The sequence below is a fragment of the Volvox carteri genome, assembly GCF_000143455.1.
Source record: "Volvox carteri f. nagariensis unplaced genomic scaffold VOLCAscaffold_15, whole genome shotgun sequence".
NCBI lineage: Eukaryota > Viridiplantae > Chlorophyta > Chlorophyceae > Chlamydomonadales > Volvocaceae > Volvox > Volvox carteri.
In genome coordinates, this window is record NW_003307558.1 from 1,946,479 (window position 1) to 1,969,842 (window position 23,364).

The 23,364-nt window shown below is 56.7% G+C and overlaps 3 protein-coding genes across 3 annotated transcripts; 2 read left to right on the top strand and 1 right to left on the bottom strand.

The window, feature by feature from the left end:
* Window positions 1–159: 159 nt before the first annotated feature.
* On the top strand, window positions 160–11,832 carry VOLCADRAFT_104455 (uncharacterized protein; the record flags this gene model as incomplete). Its single annotated transcript, XM_002949638.1, has 13 exons — window positions 160–1,288; window positions 1,560–1,597; window positions 3,252–3,323; window positions 3,606–3,933; window positions 4,216–4,229; window positions 4,673–4,729; window positions 5,348–5,384; window positions 5,981–6,041; window positions 6,662–6,799; window positions 7,738–7,944; window positions 8,132–8,218; window positions 8,871–9,005; window positions 11,778–11,832. The coding sequence occupies exons 1-13, from the start codon at window positions 1,279–1,281 to the stop codon at window positions 11,830–11,832; spliced, it is 1,239 nt and encodes a 412-aa protein (XP_002949684.1). The 5' UTR covers window positions 160–1,278.
* Window positions 11,833–13,006: 1,174 nt separating this feature from the next.
* VOLCADRAFT_120807 (uncharacterized protein) lies at window positions 13,007–15,150 on the top strand (the record flags this gene model as incomplete). The annotated part of the gene is made up of 4 exons (XM_002949639.1): window positions 13,007–13,021; window positions 13,604–13,791; window positions 13,947–14,160; window positions 14,386–15,150. 4 exons carry the CDS (start codon window positions 13,007–13,009, stop codon window positions 15,148–15,150), a joined length of 1,182 nt encoding a protein of 393 aa, XP_002949685.1.
* A 2,331-nt stretch (window positions 15,151–17,481) lies between these two features.
* VOLCADRAFT_104457 (uncharacterized protein) lies at window positions 17,482–23,340 on the bottom strand. Its single transcript, XM_002949754.1, has 8 exons — window positions 23,318–23,340; window positions 22,858–23,137; window positions 22,322–22,432; window positions 21,701–21,780; window positions 20,819–20,945; window positions 19,932–20,065; window positions 19,235–19,418; window positions 17,482–18,367 (listed from the first exon to the last, which is right to left on the bottom strand). Exons 2-8 carry the CDS (start codon window positions 23,134–23,136, stop codon window positions 18,218–18,220), a joined length of 1,065 nt encoding a protein of 354 aa, XP_002949800.1. The 5' UTR covers window position 23,137; window positions 23,318–23,340; the 3' UTR covers window positions 17,482–18,217.
* Between the last annotated feature and the right edge of the window lie 24 nt (window positions 23,341–23,364).

Here is a 23,364-nt window from a genome sequence, read left to right on the forward strand (position 1 = left end):
GTTAGTCTGCTAGCGACGTCACTAGAGCGAATGTCTGAGTTGCTACATCTTGTGGACTTGTTTTGCGAAGCCTTGGGGATGCGACCAAATGTCTCAAAGTGCGAAAGGCTTTTGCTTTGCATGTGATGGCACCCAGCAGTCGGAACTTAGCGAGAGATGTCAACAGTTACGGCTATCAGGCCAGGTAGTACCTGCCAAAGATAGCGCTCGCTATCTGGGCTTGGTATACGGGCCAGAACGGCCTTTTAGTGCGTGCCGTCAGCAGTTATGTGATACAGGTCGGTCCGTTATGTTTTCCTTAAGCGCAAAGCTGGACAAAATGAAGTTGTTTGGCCCCGACGTGCGAATGCGGTGCTTTGCAACCCAAGTCCGAGCAATTCTGTTGTATGGCTGCCAGGCGTGGGGCCCTTTTGCGCTGGCAGAGGTCGTGGACAGGGCGGGAAGGCGGCGGGATAAAGCCAACCTTGCGGAGAGCATGTTCGAAGCCTGTTTGAAGGATAGCGCAGTCCAGCTGCAGATTTTATTCATGAGGCAGGTAGTGGGGACGGCACGGCCATCCCACAGGCTGTTGTATGCGGAGCTGGTTGAACTCCCCTTACAGTATTACATGGTGAAACAGATCCTCCGTTTCTGGAACCGCCTTCAAAAGCAAGTGGGGTCCATTGCTCATGCAGTTTTACGGCAGGAGATAACCGATGCCCTGACCAACCCGGAATGGGAGGGTTGGGGAACCTCAATGTTATGACTGTTTTCCTTCTTGGAGTGCAATATTTGGAGCGGAGTACCGCAAGAAGTCCTGGGGGTAAAGGAGCTTGTTGACTAGTTGTTGAGTAGGCCTCTACCCGAAGGAGCGATGATGACGGCACTAAGAGAGCGTTTGATGAGCGGCTGGGACCATACGCGTCTGACTGTCTTGCCAGAGGAGTACCCATCAGATGGGAAGCAACCGGGAGTGCAAATGGCGAAATATAAGCACTGGATGGGGCTGCCCTTTTCGGGAGCCGCAGCCGTCATGTGGCCAACACATGCTAAGGTTTTCCTTCCTCGTTTAGCACATCGTAAGCTAATGCAGCTTCGTTTATTTTGCTGGGCTCTGGAGGCAAACAGAGCACGAAGGAGCAAGTACCATGTCCCCAGGGGGCAGCGGTTTTGCCGCTGTTGTGGTACTAATAGCCGAATCGAGGATGAAAAACACGTGTTATTGGAATGCCCAGCCTGTAACGATATTCGTGCTGAAGAGAGATTCGATCATCAACAGAGCATGTTGGAGGCCAAGAAATGGGAACCGGTACGTCTGGCGAGGATGTAAATGGAACGTATGTGGGCGCACCGAAAGTCAGTTAACCCCTTTGGATGCTAGTCTGGGCTGATGTGCGGTGTTTCCTGTCCCCCGTGGGTTTTAGGCGTATAGATGTTGCCCTTGGGCCTTCGGCTCGTATGGGTAGTTTTACAGGTATGGGGTCACGCACCCCCAACCATGTATAACACACACACACATATCTTTCTGCTTCTCAAATCAGCGCCCTCCGTCACATGTTTCGCTCGTGCCACCTCTCCAGGGTCTCTATCACGCTCATGGACACTTCCCAAGATACAGGTAGCTGACCCGGCGCCGTACTTATACGGCAGCAAGGCAGCTTCAGTCGTGCGCAGCGGCCGCTACCTCCGTCGTGGCTTGTGTTGTATCCAGGACGACGGGAACAGCGGAGCATCGCAAGGCATGTATGCTTGGCACGCAATAGCACAGGGTGGTTCCGGGTGCCTGTAAACGCCGGGGGATGCCGTAGGCTTTCTCGTGCCGGTTGCTGTATGATGATGGGACCTGCACGCTGGACTCATTTACTTAACGAATGGCGTTTGAGCCCGGGGTTCCTGAGTCGTTCTCATGGTGCTATTTTCAGAAGCAAGGGTTGCCCGTGTTCGTAACTGGGATGAATGGCGTGGATTGTATGTCACGTCAACCTCCAGCAGCTCAGCTGTCGTAAGCAGAGAGCACTGGCAAATCACAGATCATTTGTCAGAAATAACAAAGTACCAGAAGCCTGCAGTTGAAAGCATAGGGATAGTCTCCGGTGATCTTCCGACATCCCACAGCTCATAGTGAGTCTCACACACATAAAGCAATTCTTACGGCGGAGCCAAAACGGATTCTAGCAGGGTGTTTCCACTTGGCCGAACACTAACACTAAGTTTGAATGTTCTTCGTCCTGGACTCCTCTCTTGCCGTTCTAAATGCATATATTGATACTACTAATGATAGTAGAAAATATTCATCAAACAAATTGGAGGTTGGGGCACTCCTGGCGGAGAACCGTAAGGCCTAGTGGAAACACCCCGTACACTAAGTCCACACTTGCGCACACTAAAGTTAATTGGACCTCAGACCTGCCATTAACTTTAGTACCTAGCACTAACTATTTGGCGGGCAACTTTTATGAGCTGGATTGTCCCTTCTGACCATAGACTTTAGACGTAAGCAGCTATCTTTTTTCCTTCCTGCAAACGCCGCGTTGACTTGCGCACGCCCAACACCGACAGCCTCAGAACACCGCCATTTTGCAATGGAGCCCTCCTTAAATAACGTTCAGCAAACATATACTGCTCGTTTGCCTTCCTTCGCTGGCCGGACGTTGCCAAAGCACCATGCGGACTTCATGGCGGACATCATGACGCAGGCTGCGCCGCAGCGGATCTTAAATACGCGAATTCTTACAGACCTTGAGAATCAACAGCAATTAATCCCTGGCGCTAAAACGTTCAAAATACGAAAGCAATTTTGGTTTCGGCGCTCCTTAGTGCCGCTAGTGGAAACACTGTCACACTAAGTCCACACTAGCACATAGTGTACCGAAGATAGTGTTCGGACAAGTGGAAACACCCTGTAGTTCTACACACATGCATCCCTGTCCAGCATAAGTTTGTACATGATCAAGCTTATTAAATAAATAGGTTGGAATGCTACGCTTCGTTCAGAATGCCTTTTATGTATTTCCTCCACAGCACTCTGCTTATTTTGCGCCCGGCATGGAGCGCAGCTGATAGTTCCCAGAATATTTACCAAAGGGTTTTTAAGACTGCTCATTATATATGTCAGAGATATGCAAAAACGGTTTGTAATACGGTTTGAGGCTTCATTGCCACCATCGTCTCCGTGGCCGAAATGGAGCCGCTCACCGCCAGCCAGAGAACAGTTGTCGGCCGATCTGAGCACAGCCGCCAGCCTTCCAAAAGCGCCCCCCATTGTTCGCCAGGCCGTGGGGTATGGGAGCTGCCACGTGGATAATGGTGCTGCATCGCACTCTGATGTTTCCACTCTCAAATGGGTAAGCACGCATGACAGCCGACATCTGCATCTTCGGTAGAAACTGGTCCTCATGGCAGGCCACATGGGACGGATTATGGGCAGCCACGAGCAGCCACAATGGCCAACCTACAGGCTTGAATTAGCTGCGGCCACAGGCACAGCTGACATCTGGGTCCCCGTGTACCACCTCACCACGTGCCTCCTGAACCACTTACCATCCATTTCATCCCGCACCTCCGCCGCCAGTATTGCCTGCGACGGGACAAGCCCTGTCCCCCATTTCCTCCCCTTGCCCCCCTAGAAAGCACCACAAGCTCGAAGCCATTCCAGTCGGGACTCATGTTGTCTCAGCAACCCCCACGAGTGGCCCGGTCTAGCAGCCTGGCGGGCCAGGGGCCACGATCTGCGGTTGCGCTGGGGGCCCCCTCCTGACGCCGGGGGACCCCTGGAGCTCTCGCCTGAGGAAGCCCCATCCCTGGAGTCAGCACTGGCTCTGGCTGCCGCCTCAGCCGCATCCGTTGCCGCGGCGCTGGGGTGCCAACAGGCACTGTCCCCCCACTTGCCCTCCTCGGCCCCAGCTTTACCCGGCCTGGAGCTCTGTCAGCTGCCCCGCAGCTTGGTGGAAGCCGGTGTGATGGTCTTGCGCACTGCGGATCCGGCGGCTAAGGCTGCAATGACGCATGCGGCGTGGGGAGCATATCTGGATGGCAGGTTGCCGCTGCACCCGCCAGAGGCTACCCCTGCTGCTGCTAGTGCTGCTGCTGCTGATGGTGATGGTGATGATGCCATGGCGGCGGCAGCAGCAAGATTATCGCCCGTTGGACAGGGAGGTTCCTCTCAGCGTGATCTTCCGCTGCCGCTGCTTCTGCTACTGCCTGACCACCCGGCCCGACCGGACCGCCCCCGACTAGTCCGGCCCAAGGAGGTGCGTGCCGCTGCTGCGCGGCGACCCTGGGGAGGGATGGAGAGCGGATGGGAGCATACCATTGGGTGCAAGAAACTGCATGAAGGGGCAACTGCCTGCATGGGGAGGCTTGGTGGGAGGAGGAGGGAGGGATTGGGGTGGGCGAGGGAGCGGCGGCTTTGAGGACGTGAACGGAGGAAAGAGCTTTTAAGTAGCACCCCAGGTAGTCTGGCCAAACGAGGCGTGTCGTAGGTAAAATAAATTAACTTTAATATTAGCAGCACCCAGCAGCCCCTCGCGCCCTTCATCCTTGCGCCGGATCCTCGTGCGTTGTTTTGGCCTTGCCGGATCCCCTCGAGAAGTTGCGGTGTAACGTTGCGTTTTCTACCACCACTGCCATGACCACCACCACCGCCACCACCACCGCCACCACCACCGCTATCTTGGCCATCGCTGTTTCGCAGATCCCCGGTCACGAGTCCTCCCCCCTGGGCCTCAACGGCTACATGCTGCACAACCTGGTGGGTAGGGGATGGGGGGGGGAAGGGGTGTTTTAGGCGGGGTAGCGCGTTGAGGTGGGTGGCGGGTAGGGGGGGGGTTAGGGCGGTTAGTGCCGCCTGGACGCCACGTCGCAGAGCTACCCAGCTTGCATAGTGCTGGTGTGTGCCGTGCTGGTGTGTGCCGTGCTGGTGTGTGCCGTGCTGGTGTGTGCCGTGCTGGTGTGTGCCGTGCTGGTGTGTGCCGTGCTGGTGTGTGCCGTGAGGTCGCGAAACGGGTTTGCCAGAGAGGTGGAGCTGGCCGGTTGACCGACCGCCGCACTGCGGAGAGAGGGAGGGAGGGAGGGAGGGAGGGAGGGAGGGAGGGAGGGGCGGCTGGTTAGCGGGCCGTCTGGGGGCATTGGATGCCTTCCTCAAGCACGCACGCACGTTCGAACGTGCTCGTTCGTTCGAACGTGCTCACGCTCTCACGCGCTGGCTGGCTGGCTGAGCTGTTTTGCCCCCGGTGGCCTCCTCCCCGTCCCTCCTCCGCCACAACAAGGCCAACAGACCCCGTTGTCGCACCCCGCGGTCGCCTCCGCTTCCCTCCCTCCCTCCGCTGTCCTACCTGCCCCCGGGTGCGCCTTCCCCTCGGCGGCACAGGCGCACATAGAGCTCAACGCAATAGACCTAGCCTGGGGTGAGAGGCGGCGGCGTACTTATCGGTGGGGTTGTGGTTGTGGGGGGAATGCGGCCGGGTCAGAGCCGCTGGGGGCGGAGTTCTGTGCTTTCCGGGACGTGGGGCAGGCTGGGGTGCGGTGCGGGGCAGGCGGGGCATTCAAAGCAGGGGCGTGTGTGTTTCGTTTACGTGCTTATCCGCCATTTGCGAGGGCCCCACTATTGAGTCCCGGTAATAATACCCTAATGAACAGCCCACGTCGCGCAAACCCCCAGCCCCAGCCGAGCAGTTGGACTCATCGCGTTCTCTCTTCGCATACGATAGCCCCACCTCACGCGCGCCTCCCGTCTCGCCCATTTTCCTGTATTGATTCCCCACCTACCTACCTACCTACCTACCTACCTACCTACCTACCTACCTACCTACCTGCCTACCTACCTATCTACCTACCTACCTACCTACCTACCTACCTACCTACCTATCTACCTACCTATCTACCTACCTACCTACCTACCTATCTATCTTTATTACATATATACCTATCTATCCATCCATCCATCATTTACCTACCTACCTACCTACCTGCCCATCTTTCCGCTGCCATCTGGTTTTCCCAGATACTGTTGCTCGCTTCTCGCCCCTAGGACTTCCGGACCAGTTCTACGAGGACTTTGCGAGGTGCGCAGACAGGGGTGGGGGGCATGGAGATTGATGTTGAGATTGGTGGAGCCGGGGAGTGGGGAGCGATGCGGGGGATGGGGTGGGGGGGCTCGGGAGCGGGACGGGCGAGACATATGGAGTGCTTGTATAGGACACACTGTTGTTTGTTTTTAAACAAAAACGTTGGTTGCTTGTTCGATTGCTCGATTGCTTGTGGACATGGCTGAGTCTCGAGAATGCCGTGAATGTCTGTCTGTCTGTCTGTGTGTGTGTGTGTGTGTGTGTGTGTTGCGGCGGCAACGGTGTGGTGGTGACGGTGGTGGTGGTGATGTAGTTATATTCAACCCCTGCGAAGTAGAACTGCAGACGTCCCAGCGGGGACGGGGGAGGGTGTCGCAGGGCGGAGGTCAGCAGGTCTGCTCAACCGGTCCTGCTCTCCCTCCGGCGCTGCCTCCCATCCTCCGCAGCCGCAGCAGCCGCAGCATCAGACACCGGGGCGTCTGAGAGGACACGGCCACTCGCCCGGCCTGTGTGACGTGATGGTGTTGACCTCGTGTGGTGATTTCCCCTCCTCCCCTCCCCTCCTCCCCTCCTCCCCCATCACCCGGCCTGCCCACCCTTTCGGTTGGCGAGTGCAGGGTGGCGGATGACGAGAGTCGCCATCTGGGCTGGTGCCTTCAGCGCCTGGGGGAGCTGGGGCACCGCTATGGGGACATGGACGCACACGACCTGCTGTGGCAGGGCTGCAGGGCGTCCGCTGTGGATGTGGGGGCCAGGTGAGACGCGTTGTGTTATATTGTGTTGTGTTGTGGGCGTTTTGGTGGGGACATGGCAGCCAGCCTAGGTTTAGTTTGGAACCGTTTCCCCGTAAAACCACTCCGGATCCGAAACCACTTCCCCCTGGAGATCCTATATTCGCTTTGCATGCGCTTTCACATTTGTTTTGGGGCTTATTTCCATTCTGCGTCATTGGGGCGTTTCTATTGGCCCAGCAGCGTCGCCACGACGACCACTGCCTCTCCGGCCCGCCGTTGCTGGTGCGGTGGGCTCGTACTGTGGCGTACTTGTTTCTTTTTCCTTCTTGGAGTTTTTTCCCTTGTCCTGTCCTGACGGACCTGCGGCGCTTCCCTACCTCCTGAAACGTCCTGGCGGCCCTGTCGAGGCCCTGTCAGCAACGTACTTCGCAGCCCCCCCCCCAGCCACCCACCATCCATTATCATGTGAAACAGCTTGACGGTTGACTCTTAGCTTTCCTTATTCCCACCCAAACCCAGGATTACGACGGCAACCACAGCAACAAGCACACCCATATACCTACCCCTGCCCCTGCCCAACCCTCGATGCTAAGCGTCTAAGAACTTCACATACTTGCATGCATACATGCATGCATACAGACATACATGACTGACCAGGAACTAAGTTGAGGCGCCGTTGATCCGCTAGATTTGGTTGGATGCTGGTGGTGAGTTGCTGAACCCAACGAATACATTCTGAAGTCGGATGGGGTTAATGGATTAGGGTGCCCCTCTCGCAGGGGAGAGCAGGGAACTGCCTCGGGAAAGGGGGCCGCAGGTGAAGCTTTACCACCCTGTAACAACATACATACGTTTACAATTTCCACCGACTGCTCACTTACATGCACTGCTCGGTTACATACGAATTACCCACGCACTCACTCACTCACCCGCTCAACACCCACCCCTTCCCCCGGCAGGCTTGCCGTGGTGCCCATGTCCCAGGAGGCGCGAGGTCTGGATGCGGGGTCGCGCCTGGTGTCACGGCTGGTGGGGTTTGGTGACCCCCGCTCGGCGGCAGTGGTGAGCCTTATCGCGGAGGAGGAGCGGGCGCATGTGGCGGTGGGGGTGACGTGGTTCACGAGGCTGTGCAGCGCGCTGGAGATCGGGCCGTGCAGCCTGTACAGGTGCGGGAGATGATGGCGAGGGCGGACTGAGGTTCAGGTACCATGTATTTGCGCCTCCCGCATTGCCTCTGGTTGCTCGTGCGCGCAAGAGCGTATCCATACGGATTCCCCTTGCCGGCACTACCCCGCACCGCCCCACGGACTTCCACAACTCCAATGCCCCACCTCATTCCCCCACACCACCCAGGCAGTGGCTGCTGCACCTCAACCCCGACCTGCTCAAGGGCCCATTCAACCACTCAGAGCGCTCTAGAGTGGGACTGCCACGCGAGTGGTACGACCCGACCGCTTGGAATGACCAGGATGGGCAGGAGCTGCAGGAGCTGCAGGAACAACATCGCCAGCCGATGCAGCGCCATCAGCAACGCCATCAGCAACGCCATCAGCAACGCCATCAGCAACAGCATCAGCAACAGCATCAGCTTCAGGAGGAGGGCGGCGTTGCGCGATCTGCCGGCAATGCAAGTCCCCCTGCCAACAGCAACCCCAGCTCATCACCACCCGTCGATGCACCCCGGACATCATCGGGCGATGTACCGCTAGAGCCTCCGGCCGTAGAGGAGGAGGGTTGCATTCCAGGCGGCCGGAGGGTTGCATTCCAGACGGTGCGGCGACCGGCTCGAGGGTCACCCCATCCTCGGCTGACCGGGCCTCAGCCCCGCCTCACGCCAGCGCAGCTGGCGCTGCTGGCAGAGCGACTGGCGGTGTTCGGCGACATGGAGGCTGCTGCCGTTGCCGCCGGCCCGGGCACACGCACTGCCGCGGACGGCTGCGGCTCGGAAGCCCCACCCTCATTCGAACAACGCATCTCCCCTTCATCCAGTCTGAAACCCGCACCCGCGCCCGCACCTCCCCTTAACCCACGGAGACACACGCACGTCCCTACTTCCACTGCTGACCATACCCCCGCTGCAACCTGCCGATAGCCCCGCCGGTGCTGAGTGCTGGCCGTACTTCCCAGTGCTGGATGACCTCTCTTATCGGTGCTTCAGCGGCGGCGCGTTAACTCCTCAGCAAGGCTTCTCCTTGCGCCCGCGCAAATACAAGCGTTCCCCGCGAGGGTGGGCCCATCCCATTCCGAGACACGCACACACGCGCGCGCACGCACACACGCGCACACACACACACACACACACACACACACACACACACACCCCGCCAAATGAGGCCGTGGTGTGGCGTGGAAGGCTGGACGATTGGACGGGGAACGAGAGGAGGAATAACAGACTAATGCTAGAGTGGTGTAAATTTGGACATATTGGCAGCGTTTAATGCCACAGCGCTGTTTCACTCCTCCTCCAAGGCTTTTTTGCTCGGAAGAGTGGACGCTGCTGTGTCGTAAAGGCCTCTGCCGGATCATGCCAGCCCTCTAGTTTTTTTACCCATATTGCAAAGACGGCCGTGGCTCGTCCTAGTAATGTACGTCCATCACGCCGGTTAGATTCATCCACCCCGTCCCCGCAGTTGGCGCAGCTGGCAACTGTTCAACTGCCGCCTGCCAAGTTATCGGCTGAAATGGCCCGGGCCAAAGTCTCGCGCATTACTGGAATGCACAAAACCAAACTGACTAACAGTGGGATTCTGCGGCGCACGCAGATGACTTCTTGTGATGGGTGAATGTATGGCGCGTCAGCCAATCGGTCAGGCGGCAAGTCAAATGGGGTTGAGGTTGTCCCGTCCGCTGCCCCCATATGCCCCATATGCATGTGATTTAGCATATCGGGCAGGCACGCGGATGGAGAGGGAGAGGGGGAAGGGCAAGGGACCTACCGGGTAGTACAGGGGAAGCTCCTTACGATGGCGGCGGCGGAGCTGAAGGGCCTTTAATCTTGGACCGAGGGGATGCCGCACGCCGATGTGGGCAAGGACTGCTCGTCCGATGCTTCCAACCCGTCGGATGCCTCCCTTCTTCATGTGTTGTTTTTGCGCTTTCGCTGCGTGTCTTTTGTGCTATTTAAGCTAGCAGTTAGTACGGTACATAGGGTCATAGGTACATAGGGTCCCGGAGCCGGGGCCCCAGGTGACCTACTGACCTCGCGTGTGATCGACCTCCCACTACGGTCCCCACCCATCCACTATTGTGCGCGCCCCGAAGTCTTGCAACCTGCGAGGAAACCAGGCCATAGGCAGCCCGTCTATTTCAAGGGCTCATGGTCTCAAATGGCGCGGTGCGGAGTGCAGACGGAAGAAGAAGGAAGCTGGGGTGTGCTGTGAAAAAGAGTGGAGGAATGGGGGATGGGAAACTGCTGAAAAGGGAGGGGAGAAGCTGGAGGAGGCGGGCGCAGACAGCGGCGGCAATATCTGACCGGACCGAAGCAAGGCCGGGGCAACATGTGAACTGCAGGGTTGGTTCTGCAGGGTTCGGTGCGCACCCATTTGATGGGTGATTGGGGCCAAGATGCAAATGAACCACGATATAGCCTTCGTGGGACTCGAACCCACGATTTCCTCGCCGAGGTAGGCTGGGTAGATCCCGTGTTATCACCACACGTCCCTTATTGGTACACGCGGCTACATGACCCTTCACACTGTCATGACGCATTGAACTTAGGCATGCCTAAGAAACAGAACAACACTGTAATCTTGTACTTCTTAAGCGTGAACTATTTCTACTTGATCCTCGCGGTGCCCTGACAGCAACACGCCTCACCTAGCCAAGGCCGAGCGAGGCAAAGCTTGGGAGAGAAGAACAGGACAGCGGCCATACGCAGGTCGGTTAGCTAAGCATGGGAAAAGAATCACCCTTCCCCCACACACAACAGAAACACGCAAACGAGCAATTGTGCGGCTGACGGCCAACACACTGGGTTCTCCTACGGCTTCCCAAGCTGGTCATTTTCCTGGATGTCTTTGCTACCTGCTCTATTGCTGCTGCTACTCCTACTCTTCCTGCTACTGCTGTCGCCGCCGCTACTGTCAGCCGCCGCTACTGTTTTTTCGTGGAGGCCGATCCTGAATCTGTTACGAGTTCCGTAATAAATATGCCATCAGTCCAATACGTTTATTACTGCCAGAATTTTTTTCTGGGGGGCAAGCCCCCCCAGACCCCCCCTGCCCACACAGGGTACCTGATACACCAGCACATATTTAACAAATATTTCATTAGAGTCTCAGCTGTTTCCGTCCGTTGCCACATGCGTTCAGGATTATGTCATACGTTTTCACCACGACACCACAGCCAGTACAATGCCCCAGGGCATAGCAAACTCGTCAGTTGTGCATGTAACGGCCACGCTTCTCAGCCCTCTGCAGCCACTTCTCCACCGCCTTGTCATACGGGAAGGACGAGCGGGATAACTTATTTATACTAAAATAGAACGTCTCTGGGGACCTTCGGCCCGCCCCGGCTCCGTAACGACCGTACCAGACCTTTACCATGGTCTATGACGGAGCGCAGAACGCAAATATGCCATTTTATTACGGAACCGCAATATATTACGGAAAAAAAATACACTGGTCCCAACCCAAATCACCCACTCACCTTCTCCCGAGATTGCCGTCCAGCATATCCAGGCCGGCGCCAATCTGCGGGCAACCCGCCTCACCTGCCATGGCCGAGCCACCACCGAGCTAAAAATGCTACCGGCATACGTAGCTCCTGAAGAATTGGTAAACGATGATAGGCAAGAGTTCCCGTACTTCTATATCGCCTCATCCAAATGTTGTAGTCCGCGCTGATCACCAATGTCCATGACAGACCTCATATTAGGCACGGACTCGATATCCGCCTAGCGTACACCTATAGGTTGAGGAGCCCTTCCCGTAGGTCCCTGTAGGCGCGACACTCTAGCAACATGTGAAACTCATCTTCTACTGCATTGTTGTTGCCACAGACCCTACATCACACCAGCGCTCTTGGCGCCACCGACCGCCGGGTCGGCTAATTGACCTTCCCCTCAACATCCAACATCCAGGTCCGGATGCAGCGCCGGGAAGTGCCCTAAGCACCCCATGGCACGCCAGTTGGTGGCGGTGTAATCAGAACGCACTGCAAGACGTATCTCCTCAAAGCAAAACAATGTAAAACACAGTTCCCTTCGCAAGGATAACCCTGTTTCAAAAATGGTAAATAAGTGAGGCACAGTGAAGGTGGAGAGGCCATTGACGAAGCTCCCTGAACAACACACGATAATCCGGTATCCTCCCTAACCCAGAGAGATGCGTCAGAGAAATATGCGTTGCAGCCCGACCATGCGATTCCTACAGACCTTTCGAAGCCGCGAGGCTGCCCATGCGCGTCGGGTGGTCATTCAACGACCTGGAGAATGACCCACACCTGGACTCCGTACGACAGAATGGATCTGATTTGCACTTCAAAGCATTTGAGCGCTAGAAACAGTTCCGTCTTACGTGTTCGTGTTACGTAACCGGTGAACAATTATATCACACATCGACTTTTTCCGTCTAAAAGTTGTTTAGTTGTTACTTCCGAGACAAATGGCATTTTGTCATTTTTCGTTACACATAATGAAGAGAAAAAAGGACTGAGAGGCCCGAAGAAGACGGGCCTTACGAACAACAAAAACAATGATGGCCCTGAGGACACGGGCCGTTTTGAAACAGTTAGTTTAACAGTTACGCACTGGGCCTTACGCCCAACCAACCCAGCTTACTTAACGCAAACTCGCATTAAAAATAAATGCCCCTAGGCGCAGATCTACAATACCGACGCGCACGTGGTTGACAACTCCATGCCACGGGCATGTCAGGTGATATAACAAACAGTTTATGTAATGCAGCTCTGTACTGCCGACATATGCCCAGTGCGACAGCGGCCCACGGGCCGAAGTAGTCAACGCCGCGCGCGGTCGATGAGTCTACTTGAACTGAGTCAGGGACTCCAATAATTTCAAACGTGTATTCTGTGAAATACACCGATGCTTAAATGACGGTTACGCATGCAAGGTGCTAGCCGCATAACCTTGCGTGAACAGTCGTAACCTCTACTTAATTTCACCATAATATTTAATGTACCATATATTCAGAAGTTACCAATCGAGGTATTGCGGATGTTTGCTTTGGCGCCCGCGATAAAGGCTTGTTGCAGGAACGTACTGCCAGTATGACATTGGGCAAAGTAAAGGCGCAACCTTGGTTTTAATTAAGAAATAGAAAAGTTGGCAGCAAACTACAGGAATTCATGTTTGTGTGGCACCTCGCTTTCTGGGCATGTGCCCCTTCCCGAAAAAGTCGCTTCCGTACTGTCACGCCCCCATGATTCACATTGGTTGCGTGCATCAGGTCTGCCAAACTATTTAGGCATTTGTCAATGGCTGTAGTGGATTAAACTATCTTGGCTGAGGAAACTGTTTTGGTCCACTCTGCGCACACTTTCGAGATGCAGCCCACGTCGCTGACTGGTCGTCAGCAGCAGCTTGGACTTCTTATGGGCCGTGCTCAACCTGACGTTCTTGATGCGGCACGTGTTGCGGCGCTTCTGAATGGGCAGTCGAACTCCTTCAGCTTACAGTCTGGCCTAGGAGGAGTGGGACTCGGTTCTGGTGTTCTTGCCGGTTTGGGGCCCAGCTCAGGTGGTCTCAACCTAAGCCTTGGCTCTCTTTCACAGCCCTCCCAGCAGGCGCCTCAGACCTCTCAGCTGGCTCTTCCGGATCATTTGGCTCTGCTTAGCCAGTTTCCGCATGCACTGCTCCCACCGCAGCAGTACAATCCGACTGACCGAGACCTGCAACTTGCCGGCCTTCGCAACGTTGGCAAGACGCGTTCCTCAGATAGCCGCAGCTCAAGTGCTTATGCAAGTCGCCACCAGGCTGCCGAGCAACGTCGTCGCACCCGCATTAATGAACGGCAAGTTGACGCCTTGAAACCTTGGCGAGCGTGCGATAAGAAGTGCGATAAGGAAAACAATTATCTGTCTTTTGTTGGCTAATGGAAAAATTGATGTCGGCTCATGGATCAGGGTGGAAACACTTGTACCTGCACTCGATAACGACTTTTCACAATTCACCTTTGCTCCCTGCAATTCCCAACCCCTGGGCTCACAGACTCGAGCTTCTTCGTAAGCTTGTTCCGCATGCGGAAAGGGCCAATACTGCCTGCTTTCTTGAGGAGGTCATCAAATACATTGAGGCGTTGAAGCGGCGAACCATGGAGCTGGAGACCATGCTGGAGGCTGCAACTGGCAAGCCCGTTGCCAAGTCGCTCGGAACGCAAGGAGTGCCCAGCAGCGGCGCCTGTGGCAGCAGTGCCTTAGAACCCGTGGGTGCTGACAGCCAGGCGCCTAGTCCACGCCAGATCACACCGGCAACTCAGCAGCTATCGTGTCCACACCCACCTTCAGCTAATGGAACCGCTGCCGTGAGCGCAAGCACACTGGCGCCACCTTTACCACCATCCCAGCAGCAACAGCCGCAGCAGCAGTCAGCAGTGTCCGAGGCGCTTGGCACATCCTCTCAGGCCGGTGCTGCACCTGTCACCACACAGCACCAGCAGTCGCCACAGCTGCAGCTGGCGTCGGCGGTGTCCTCGCAGCTGGCGCACTTGCTTCCCGGCGGGGGCGGGCCGCAAGGGCAGCAAAACGGGCTGGGAGCGCTGTTCCCCCACTCGGGTGGTGCACTGTCCCTCGCTGGCGGGTCGCTGTCTCTTGGCGGCAACGGTAACGGGGGGGCTGCCAACACGCTGTCGCTCGCACAACTCACCGCGGGCCTGCAGGCGCACCAACACCTGAGTGGCGCCGCAGCGGCAGCAAGCCTCCTGCCTCACTCGCACAGCCAGTTGACGTCCTCCGCCTCCTTGACACAACAGCACCTCAACGACTTGCAGACGATGCAAGTAATGCACTCGTTGCACCAGCACCAACAGCAGCAGCAGCAACAGCAAGCACGAGCGGCCGCTGTGGCTGCCGCCCCAGGAGGGCATCTTTCCCTTCACGCGGCGCACACCTCCTCTCACCACTCGGCTGGCCATCCTCCTCCTTTCCTCCCTACCAACAATAAGGCATTCCTGCATTTCAATGAGGACCTGTTTGGCGGGCTGAAGCCGGAGCAGCTGGTGCCGAGTCGAAGTTTGCTGGGGGCTGCCGCGTCGACAACGCCGTCGACCTCGATGCAGCTCACGTCCGCGCACCTACCAACTGACTCGAATACACTGGCGCAGGCGGAAACAAGGCGGAAGACGCTGTCGGGGTCGCCTGTGTCCAGCGAAGAGAGCGGTGTACCCCTGAAGAAGCGCAAGATACTGATGCTTTAGGGCTCCTGTACGGCTGCTCCAGGGCTACCGTAAACAGTTTTTTTAATGCGTTCGATGCCCGTGGAGATGGGAGGACTTCATGGACGTACACATCGTGGTGGTCGCGTCGTGATGGTGGTGAACTGCGGGCTTGGGGACCGGTATTGAGGGGATATCTGCGTCCTGAGGGGCGCGGGGGCCGGAGTTGGCGCCCCGGTGTTCTTTTGTTGTATGATGGGGCATCTATCATATCATAATCTCTTCCGGAGCCTGGAGGAAAGGGGGACGTGTCTCCATTGCTGCAAGGGGGGTGGAATTGCACGGCCGCAGTTGGGAATTGGAAAGTCTGGGTGGCGTATGATGGCTGTAATTGCAAACCGGGTGGGTGACCAATGGCTTCTGCGGGTTTACGATTAGGTCATCATGGTGGATTCAGGAGGTGATGTAAATCGCCTTTCCATGTCACTCCATTTACATGTTCAGTGCTGGCGAACCTTCACACTGCCGTTGTTCCATGTGGCCGAGAACCCTGAGCTGACTGACTGACCTGCATTCTAAAGCCCGAGCCCTCAGCTCGCGGGTTATGGTAGTAGTGCCAGTGTGCGTGTGTGTGTTTGTGTGCGTTCTTAAGAGTGTCGGTGGCCTCCGCGGTCCCGGGGCCCCTGATATGGGTTGCTTCCCATTCATGCTAACGAACGAGGGGGAGTCCTCTACCTTTTTGGACAAGGCCTGTGAGATGGGATATGGATGGTATTCTAATCCTTTATGTTGCTGCTCTGCGCTGTTCTGGGTTGTGGTGGGGCCTATCGAGGCAAGGTGGGCCTTATTAAATGATTCTGGCGGCGCCGGGTGCACTTTGCGGATACCCAGGGCTGTTATAACCCTGCCGACTGGCGGCGCACGCTCCGGGACGCTCCGTTTGGCGCGGGGGACAATCGGAAGATGGGACGGCCCCGAGATTGCTTAGCAGTTGTATGTGCGTGCATGTTTTTGCAAGCAGCGTGCCGCAGTGCGGAAGCGCACACACATGCACACACACATATATGCACTCGTATTAGGGAGCGCGGTGCAACGTGGAGCGGCAAATGGGGTTGGGTGCGCCCTGAAGGGGTGCTCGCTGTATACCCGGCTAGAGATTTACGCTTTTGCCAGCGATGCATTGCGTGTGGCAGTTGCCAAAGGTGACATATGCGCCCGGGAGTAGTACTACAAGAGAAAAATACTACCTATTACCACGTACTCAATTCATCCCTGGATGTCATCTTTACGCGGGATGTAATCGGATCAGCAGCTTGATGGGTGTGGCCTTGGCTCAGAGCGGCGGCAATGCGGCCATATCCGGATAGGAGATACAGTAGTAGGAGGCGAGGTGAGGACAAGGAGTTTTGCTGGGCTGCCGATTGGTGAAATTTTGATGAACACACCGATATGTGTCCTTTGCACGCACGGGACAGACGTGGACAGACATCCTGACAGACATCCTGACTTGTTTCTTTCGTTCGGGTGCATGGGGAAAGATCATTAGCTAGGTTAGAGGCAGGCGCGCACACACGCATAATACAAGAGGTTTGATTTTTTCCCGGAGGTCCTTGTAGAGAAGGGTATGGAATTGATACATTGGGTGTTCTCGGTCCATGGTAAAATTGCTATTGTTCTTGCTGCTGCTGCTGCTGCTGCTGTAAGAGGAGAGGGCTGCGATGATGTAATGTTGGATTCATCATTTTGACGGACTGGCCCCTGTTTGGTCACGTGGTGCGACACTTCCGGGAGGCTGGCGTGGGCTCGTCCTTCGGGCCGGACCTCCTGTTTCCGACACGCCGCGCCTTTCCTGTGTAATCGTTTTAACGGCTCAGTAGCTTCTTGCGGAGGCCTGGCGCGCAGTTATTGTGGGATCCATCATCTTACTTACTTTCTGCCACGGCAGTCTGGGCTGGTTCGTTATGTCACAGTTTTGAAACTCTCGGCACGTTCGGTTGCGATCGGCGACTACAGGATTACGGGTGTTGAATGTGATGGATGGGATGATGCTTGTCATTACAGCTTTGCTAATGCAAGCTTGCACAACTTTTACAGCCCTGGTTCAAGCAACGATGAGAGCATGGTCGGTAGAGTCTCGCTGTGAAGATTGGAAGGAAAACCTTTTAAAGAGCTTTTTGGCTTTAGTAAAAGTTATTTCCGTGCCGCCATCCATAATTCCAAACACAATGGATACCACTTCGTACTAAGTGATTAGCCTGCGGCAGGATGGCAACGCTGTCTTCTCATCTTGCCCTGATACGTATTGAAACCATCAGGACCGATGCTGTAATATACGACGGGGCGAACTACGTCTTTGCCATCCGCCGTACGGATAATTTAAAGGCCGAAATGCGATCGTCTCAGTGAGTTTCAAGTTGTACTGTCATGGGGAAGGTGGCTGTGGGTTTTTGTGTTCAACATTTCGACATCTGGTTGTCGTACCTGGATGAATATTTTTCTGTTGCATGTTTTGGTCGATGGGGTGTTTGGCAGACGGGCGGTGCTTTGTTTTCAAGATACAGGAGGATGTGCTGTGGACAAGCATGTGATGCGCGCAAACTGTCTTGGTCGCGTTAGTCATGACTTAGTTCGGCTGCGGACGTTTAACAGCTATGTACCCTTATGAGGATTTGCTACCAATTTACCTTGGGAACTGTTACTGACAATAAAAGGATATGGTTACGGTTACCCTTTAATGGGAGACACGCGGCAGTTTACAATAAGAATGCGACATCCCAGCAGCGGCGCGGTAATGTCGTGTCCAATAAAAATGTCTTGAGGAGCCATAAAAGCTTGGCGCAACCGGCAAGGGATGAGAACGAACGCGTCCAAGTGGGGTGCAAGCTGTACAGAGACGAAAAAGGTTTTTTGCATGGAGAGATGAGAGCGTGGGCTGCCGAACAAGCGACTTGTATTTCTTGACATGTTCAGACAATCATGCTGTGAGTGGAAGAATCCAGAGAATCCCAAAGACAGAAAGGATTCTTTCTACTCACAACGCCTGCTGTCCTCAAATCTCAACTGTAACAACAAATAGGGCTGGACGCCCTCCGAAAGAACCCCCTGGTCTCTATGCAGTGATGTTGACAATGTTTGCCCCCTTATCCATTCGCTTGACGATGCCAGCGATGACCTTGCCAGGCCCGATCTCGTAGCTCTTGGTCAGTCCCTTCTCCTGCAGCGTCTTGATCGTGTTCTCCCAGAGGACGGGCGAAGTCACCTGCGGGGTTGAATCCGCAAAAAAAACACGGGGCGTTAACAAACGTCCCACGCACGTGTTTCATTAATTAATGAGCATCACACACGATCAAAATAAACATATCTTCACTCTCCAACCTCAAAAGATGACCCCAACATGCTATCTCCCAACACACATGACCCCAAAGATGCTATCCGCTTCAGCAAACGGGTCATGTGCACACAGGGTTTCCGGGTTTCCCCTTAGTGAACCTTCATCCCAAGCGGCGGATCAGGCCGGAGATAAGAGGAGTCTTGTTTCGTGCTTCAGGCTCAGTGAACGCGAACTCGCGTGACAGACCCTTCACTCGTAAGAGCGTGCGCGCGTGCGACGCCTCCCACACCCCGGGGGAGGAGAGCGGAGCTAGCGGAGACCTGCGGCTCTCGGCTGCTTAGCAGGGCCCAGAGGTCCCCCTCTAGCGCCCCTCTCCCGCGCGCGAGAGCGGGAGAGCGCTCAGGCGGTCTTTCCGTCGGGGCTGCGCAGCCCCCGATCGATATGTAACAGATATACATCTCACACACACATACATCACACACACGCACACATATCACATCACGTATCACATCACAGTATTACCCCCAACAAACCCTTACGGCTCCTTGGGCACACTCTGGCTCCCCTCAACCACGCACACGAAGGACCCCACCCCACCCCACCCCACCCCACCCCACCCCACCCCCCACACCACACCCCACCCCACCCCACCACACCCCACACCCCACCCCACCCCACCCCACCCCACCCCACACCCCACCCCCCACCCCACACCCCACCCCACCCCACCCCACCCCACCCCACACCCCACCACACCCCACACCCCACACCCCACACCCCACACCCCACACCCACCTGACGCGACAGGATGTCCTTGATGGTGGCGGGGTCCGAGTGCGGTTGGGCGTCCACGTTGGAGACGACGGGGATACGCGGGGTGACCAGGGTGGTCGCCGCCAGGGCCTCACGCAGCTTGGCGACGGCGGGGGACATGTACTCGGTGTGGAAGGCACCCGCGACCGCCAGGCGGACCGTCATGCTGGGCGGCGTGGGAGTGGGATTAGGGTGGGAAGTGGACAGAGGTGGGAATGCGCGTGCGGTAGGTGGATGGGTAAAGGCGTTTTGGAAGGGTACGAGTGCCGGCATGTGTGTGGGTATATGTGGGTATTGTGTATATGTGTGCCAACAACGGCCGCACGCTTGCAGAGACCACAGCCTCGTGCCCATACCCGGGCAGTGAGGGGGTTGAGGACGGGTGGGGCTTAGGGAAGGGGCGAGGGGCATGAGGGCAGGGAAGGACAGGCCGGGGGACTTGCGATGCAGCTGGACACAGGCACGCGGAGGAGGAGATATGACGGGACACGGGGTTTAGAGAAGCGCGCCAACGGGGCCCCCTGCCGCCGCCCTGCCCTGCCCCTGCCCTGCCCTGCCCCCTGTCCAACCCGCGCTTAAGACGGCTCGTCGCGCAGAGTCCTTATCTTCCCTTTCATCATCCCCTCTCCTCTGCCCCACTCTGCCCGTACTGCCCTGCTCCTGCCCTGCCCGCACTCACCGGGCTCCGAAGCTCTTGCCCAGCTTCTCCACTGCGTCACAACCCTCCTTGCTCCCGGACACCGCGTAGTTGCCGGGGCACAGGAAGTTGGCAATCTTGACGGGCTTGTCCTCGCCCACTTGGGCAGTGGCGGCCTGCGGGTGGTTCAGGAGGGATGGTGGGGGAATACGGGTACCTGAGGTCCCATTCGGAGTTCCGGGGTGCGGAAAGCGGGTGTGTGTGGAGGGGTCATCGGTTTGGATCCTCATTGTCTAGTCCCCCTCCGCCGAGTACCGACCCCTCCCGTCCACGCCTGTCCCCCCTCGCCCCTCCACCCCACCCAGGTCTGCCTGTCCTCCCCCATCACCTTAACCTTCCTAGACCCCACCCGCTTACGCATGTCCCCAACCGCCCCTTAATGCCTGAGAGCCGGCAGTTTTCGTTCACTAATCGCGTGAAGACTGCGGAAGCCTTTTCAAATCCCAATTTCCATCCACGCCCACTACAAGCCTGCCAGCCCTGCTGCTAACCATCAGCCACCAACCATCCGCCAGCCTCGCAGCCCTCTCTTTTTCTGTGCAAACCCCCACATTCTTCTCGCATGCTTTCAGTTCCATACCCGGCCTTTCCAGCATGCTGCAATTACTTGCGCACGCTGAACCCTCCTCCCCTTTTCCATTCCCTCTTCTCCCCTTCCCAGCAGTTGGGCCATTGACGTCGGCCATCGCTTCTTGCACCATATAATCCTCCATACCCCTACACCAATCCCCTAACACCCTGGTTAATAACTTACAAAATTTCCTGACGCAGTATCTGCTTCTTAACTGGAATATCCGTCTATGTCTGGCATCTGCTTCAACCGTCAGTCAATTCGTCTCATCCCTCCCTCAAACCCCCCTTGTCCTCACCTTGCACAGCTCTGCCACCTTGCCCGAGTCCAATCCGATAACCGACACCATGGAGGAGGGCTGAGCGTCGGCAGCCGCCTGCATGCTCTCGCCGCGCAGCTTAACCAGCCGCAAACCATCCTCAAAGCTGCGGGGGGGAGAGGCAACAGCAACCGCAGTCCCCACCCGCAGCAGGCACACGCCACATCAGTGAGGTCGGTTGCGCAAGCAGGCAGGGGCGATGGCGGAGGGCAAAAATGGGTGATTCATTGGAGGGCGATGATAGTGACAGCGAAATGGCGACTCGGGGGAGAGGACGGAAGAGAGAGAGAGAGAGAAACGCATTGCGGGAATGTTAAGAGGGCAGACGGTTGCTGACCGGAGGGGGGCACTGAGAAGGATTGCGGGGGGAAGGAGGGTAGCGAAGCTACCGGACGGAGAATCGCTGCCTGCGAGACCGCGGAAGGCTTTGTTGCCATGTTGAAGTTTTGGAAAAGACCTAAGAGGTGCATGTATGTGTGTATGTGTGTATGCGTGGTGGGTCCCCAGACGGAGGGAGCAGGGGACGAAAGAGGATTTCGCGGTGCGGTGGTAAAGCATCACCAGGTGCACCTCCTCCAGCACTGCTTCCGTTAGCTGGTGCGAATACACGACACGGTCGTAACATTCGTAGGAGGGGGGAAACAAAGCAGAGCAAGCAACATGTGTGCTCGGTAGGTACTCCAGTTGCCTGGATCAAAAATGTAGGAGTGTGCGTCGGGGTGTACATGTCTAGTTTGTGTCGTGTTGTGCTGACTGAAAATCCCCAAGTCCCTAGTCCCTCCCCTTCCCCGGCTCCGCCCACTTTGTAAGCCTCTTCCCTTTTCCCTCTTCCCGCCCTCCCGTCCCCCCCCGCCCCCGCACCTCATGGCCCCCGCAAACGCAAGCGCCGTGTACTCGCCCAGGCTGAGACCGGCCGCCACATCGATGGCGTCAATGGCAGCCTGCCAGGAGGGCAGGGCAGAGCAGGGCAGGGGGAAAGAGGGAGAGGGGGGTCCTGGAGCTCCAAAAAGGGGGGGGAGGTCCAGGACAAGGCTGCCGGGTTACGGAACCCTTTTGAGCAACATAGCACAATGGACCCCCCCCCCCGCGCCGCACCCGGAGCCTCCTCCGGGCCCCGAGCTGCGTTCACATTCGGATGTGCTGGTGCTGCGAAACGATCACGAGCATTGGTGAGGGGGTGCATGGCTTCCCTTAGGGCCGGGGCGCTTCAAATCGTCCTCGCTTAAATCACTTCAACGCTTGCGTCCACTTGCCTGCCGCAGTTTAATTGGTGGGGTTTGCGGTAGTGTGTCCCCACCCCTCCCTACCCTTTCATGAAGCTTAACCTTAATTGCTTGCAGGGTATATTTCCTCAGTTTGTCACGGAGGCTTCCCATGAAACCCCGCCAGCATTACTGCCGAACTGCATTTCGCTCGGAACCCCTAAAAGCAGTAACTGCCAACCAACCATTACAGATCTCACCCATCCAGCTAGTCCCGCACCTGGCCCTCAGTCGCGCGCAGCTTCTCCACTGCCGCCAGCGATGCCACGTAGATGGCTGGCTGGCTGATGGCAGTGGAGTCCAGCTTGTCCTTGGGGCCCTCTACACAGAGCTGTAGAGGGACGGGAGGGGAGAGCAGCGGAGACCGCCGGGGTACGGTGGGGTGAGGTGGGCTAGGATAAAGAGAGGTGTGGCGGCTTGAGTTCAGGCATTTACATGAGGCGACCAGGGAAATAGGTCTATGCAGCGTGGAGCTCCAGGCACGTCGTATTGGTTGGTGGGTTGCACGGGCAGCGCAGCGAATCAGGTAATGACCCCGGCCAGATGGCTGGGCTTGGGGGGGTCGGCCTGGGATGCACATACACAATCGTAACGCTCAATCAGGCCCTCCCTTGCGAGTTGTTGGGCGGCCCGTGTGTGATTTTGTGAACAGCACAGCGTGGTGTTGGAGGAAAGACCTGGGATGATGGCACAGTTGGGGACGCAGGCCGGGTATTAGGATAACTTTCTTTTAGGATTAAAAACGTCCTTCCGTACCTTCAAAAGGTCGTAGCCAAGAATCTCGGACGCCTTGTCGAACAGCTCCTTGGCAGCAGGGACTTCGGCTACCAGGTCCTTGGCCATGCCAACGCTTTGTGCGCCCTGGCCTGGGAAGAGCGCGGCCGTGGTCGGCTTGTACGCGGCGAATGCGTCATCGCTCGCGGCGCGGACGGCCACAGCTTTGCGGCCACGGATTGAAAGCGCAGGTGCGCATGGCTTGAAGGCGTTGACGCGGCCCTGGAGGGCGCAGCGCTGAGCAGACGACAGCAGTGCCATTCTGCACAAGGCGTGGAGGCAAACAACCGAAAAAGAGTGCAAGGGTGCAAGGGAAAGTTCATGTGAAATCATAATTTTGTAATTGGGTTGCAGGTTACCAGTCTGATGCATCCTTGGCGTATGCGTTTTGCGGTCACCGCCGACCTGGGTAACCCAGCGAACAGCAAATGGTGATACTAACCTTTGCTCTTAAAAGTTCGCGCTCTTCCGGCAAGGTCTTCATCGTGC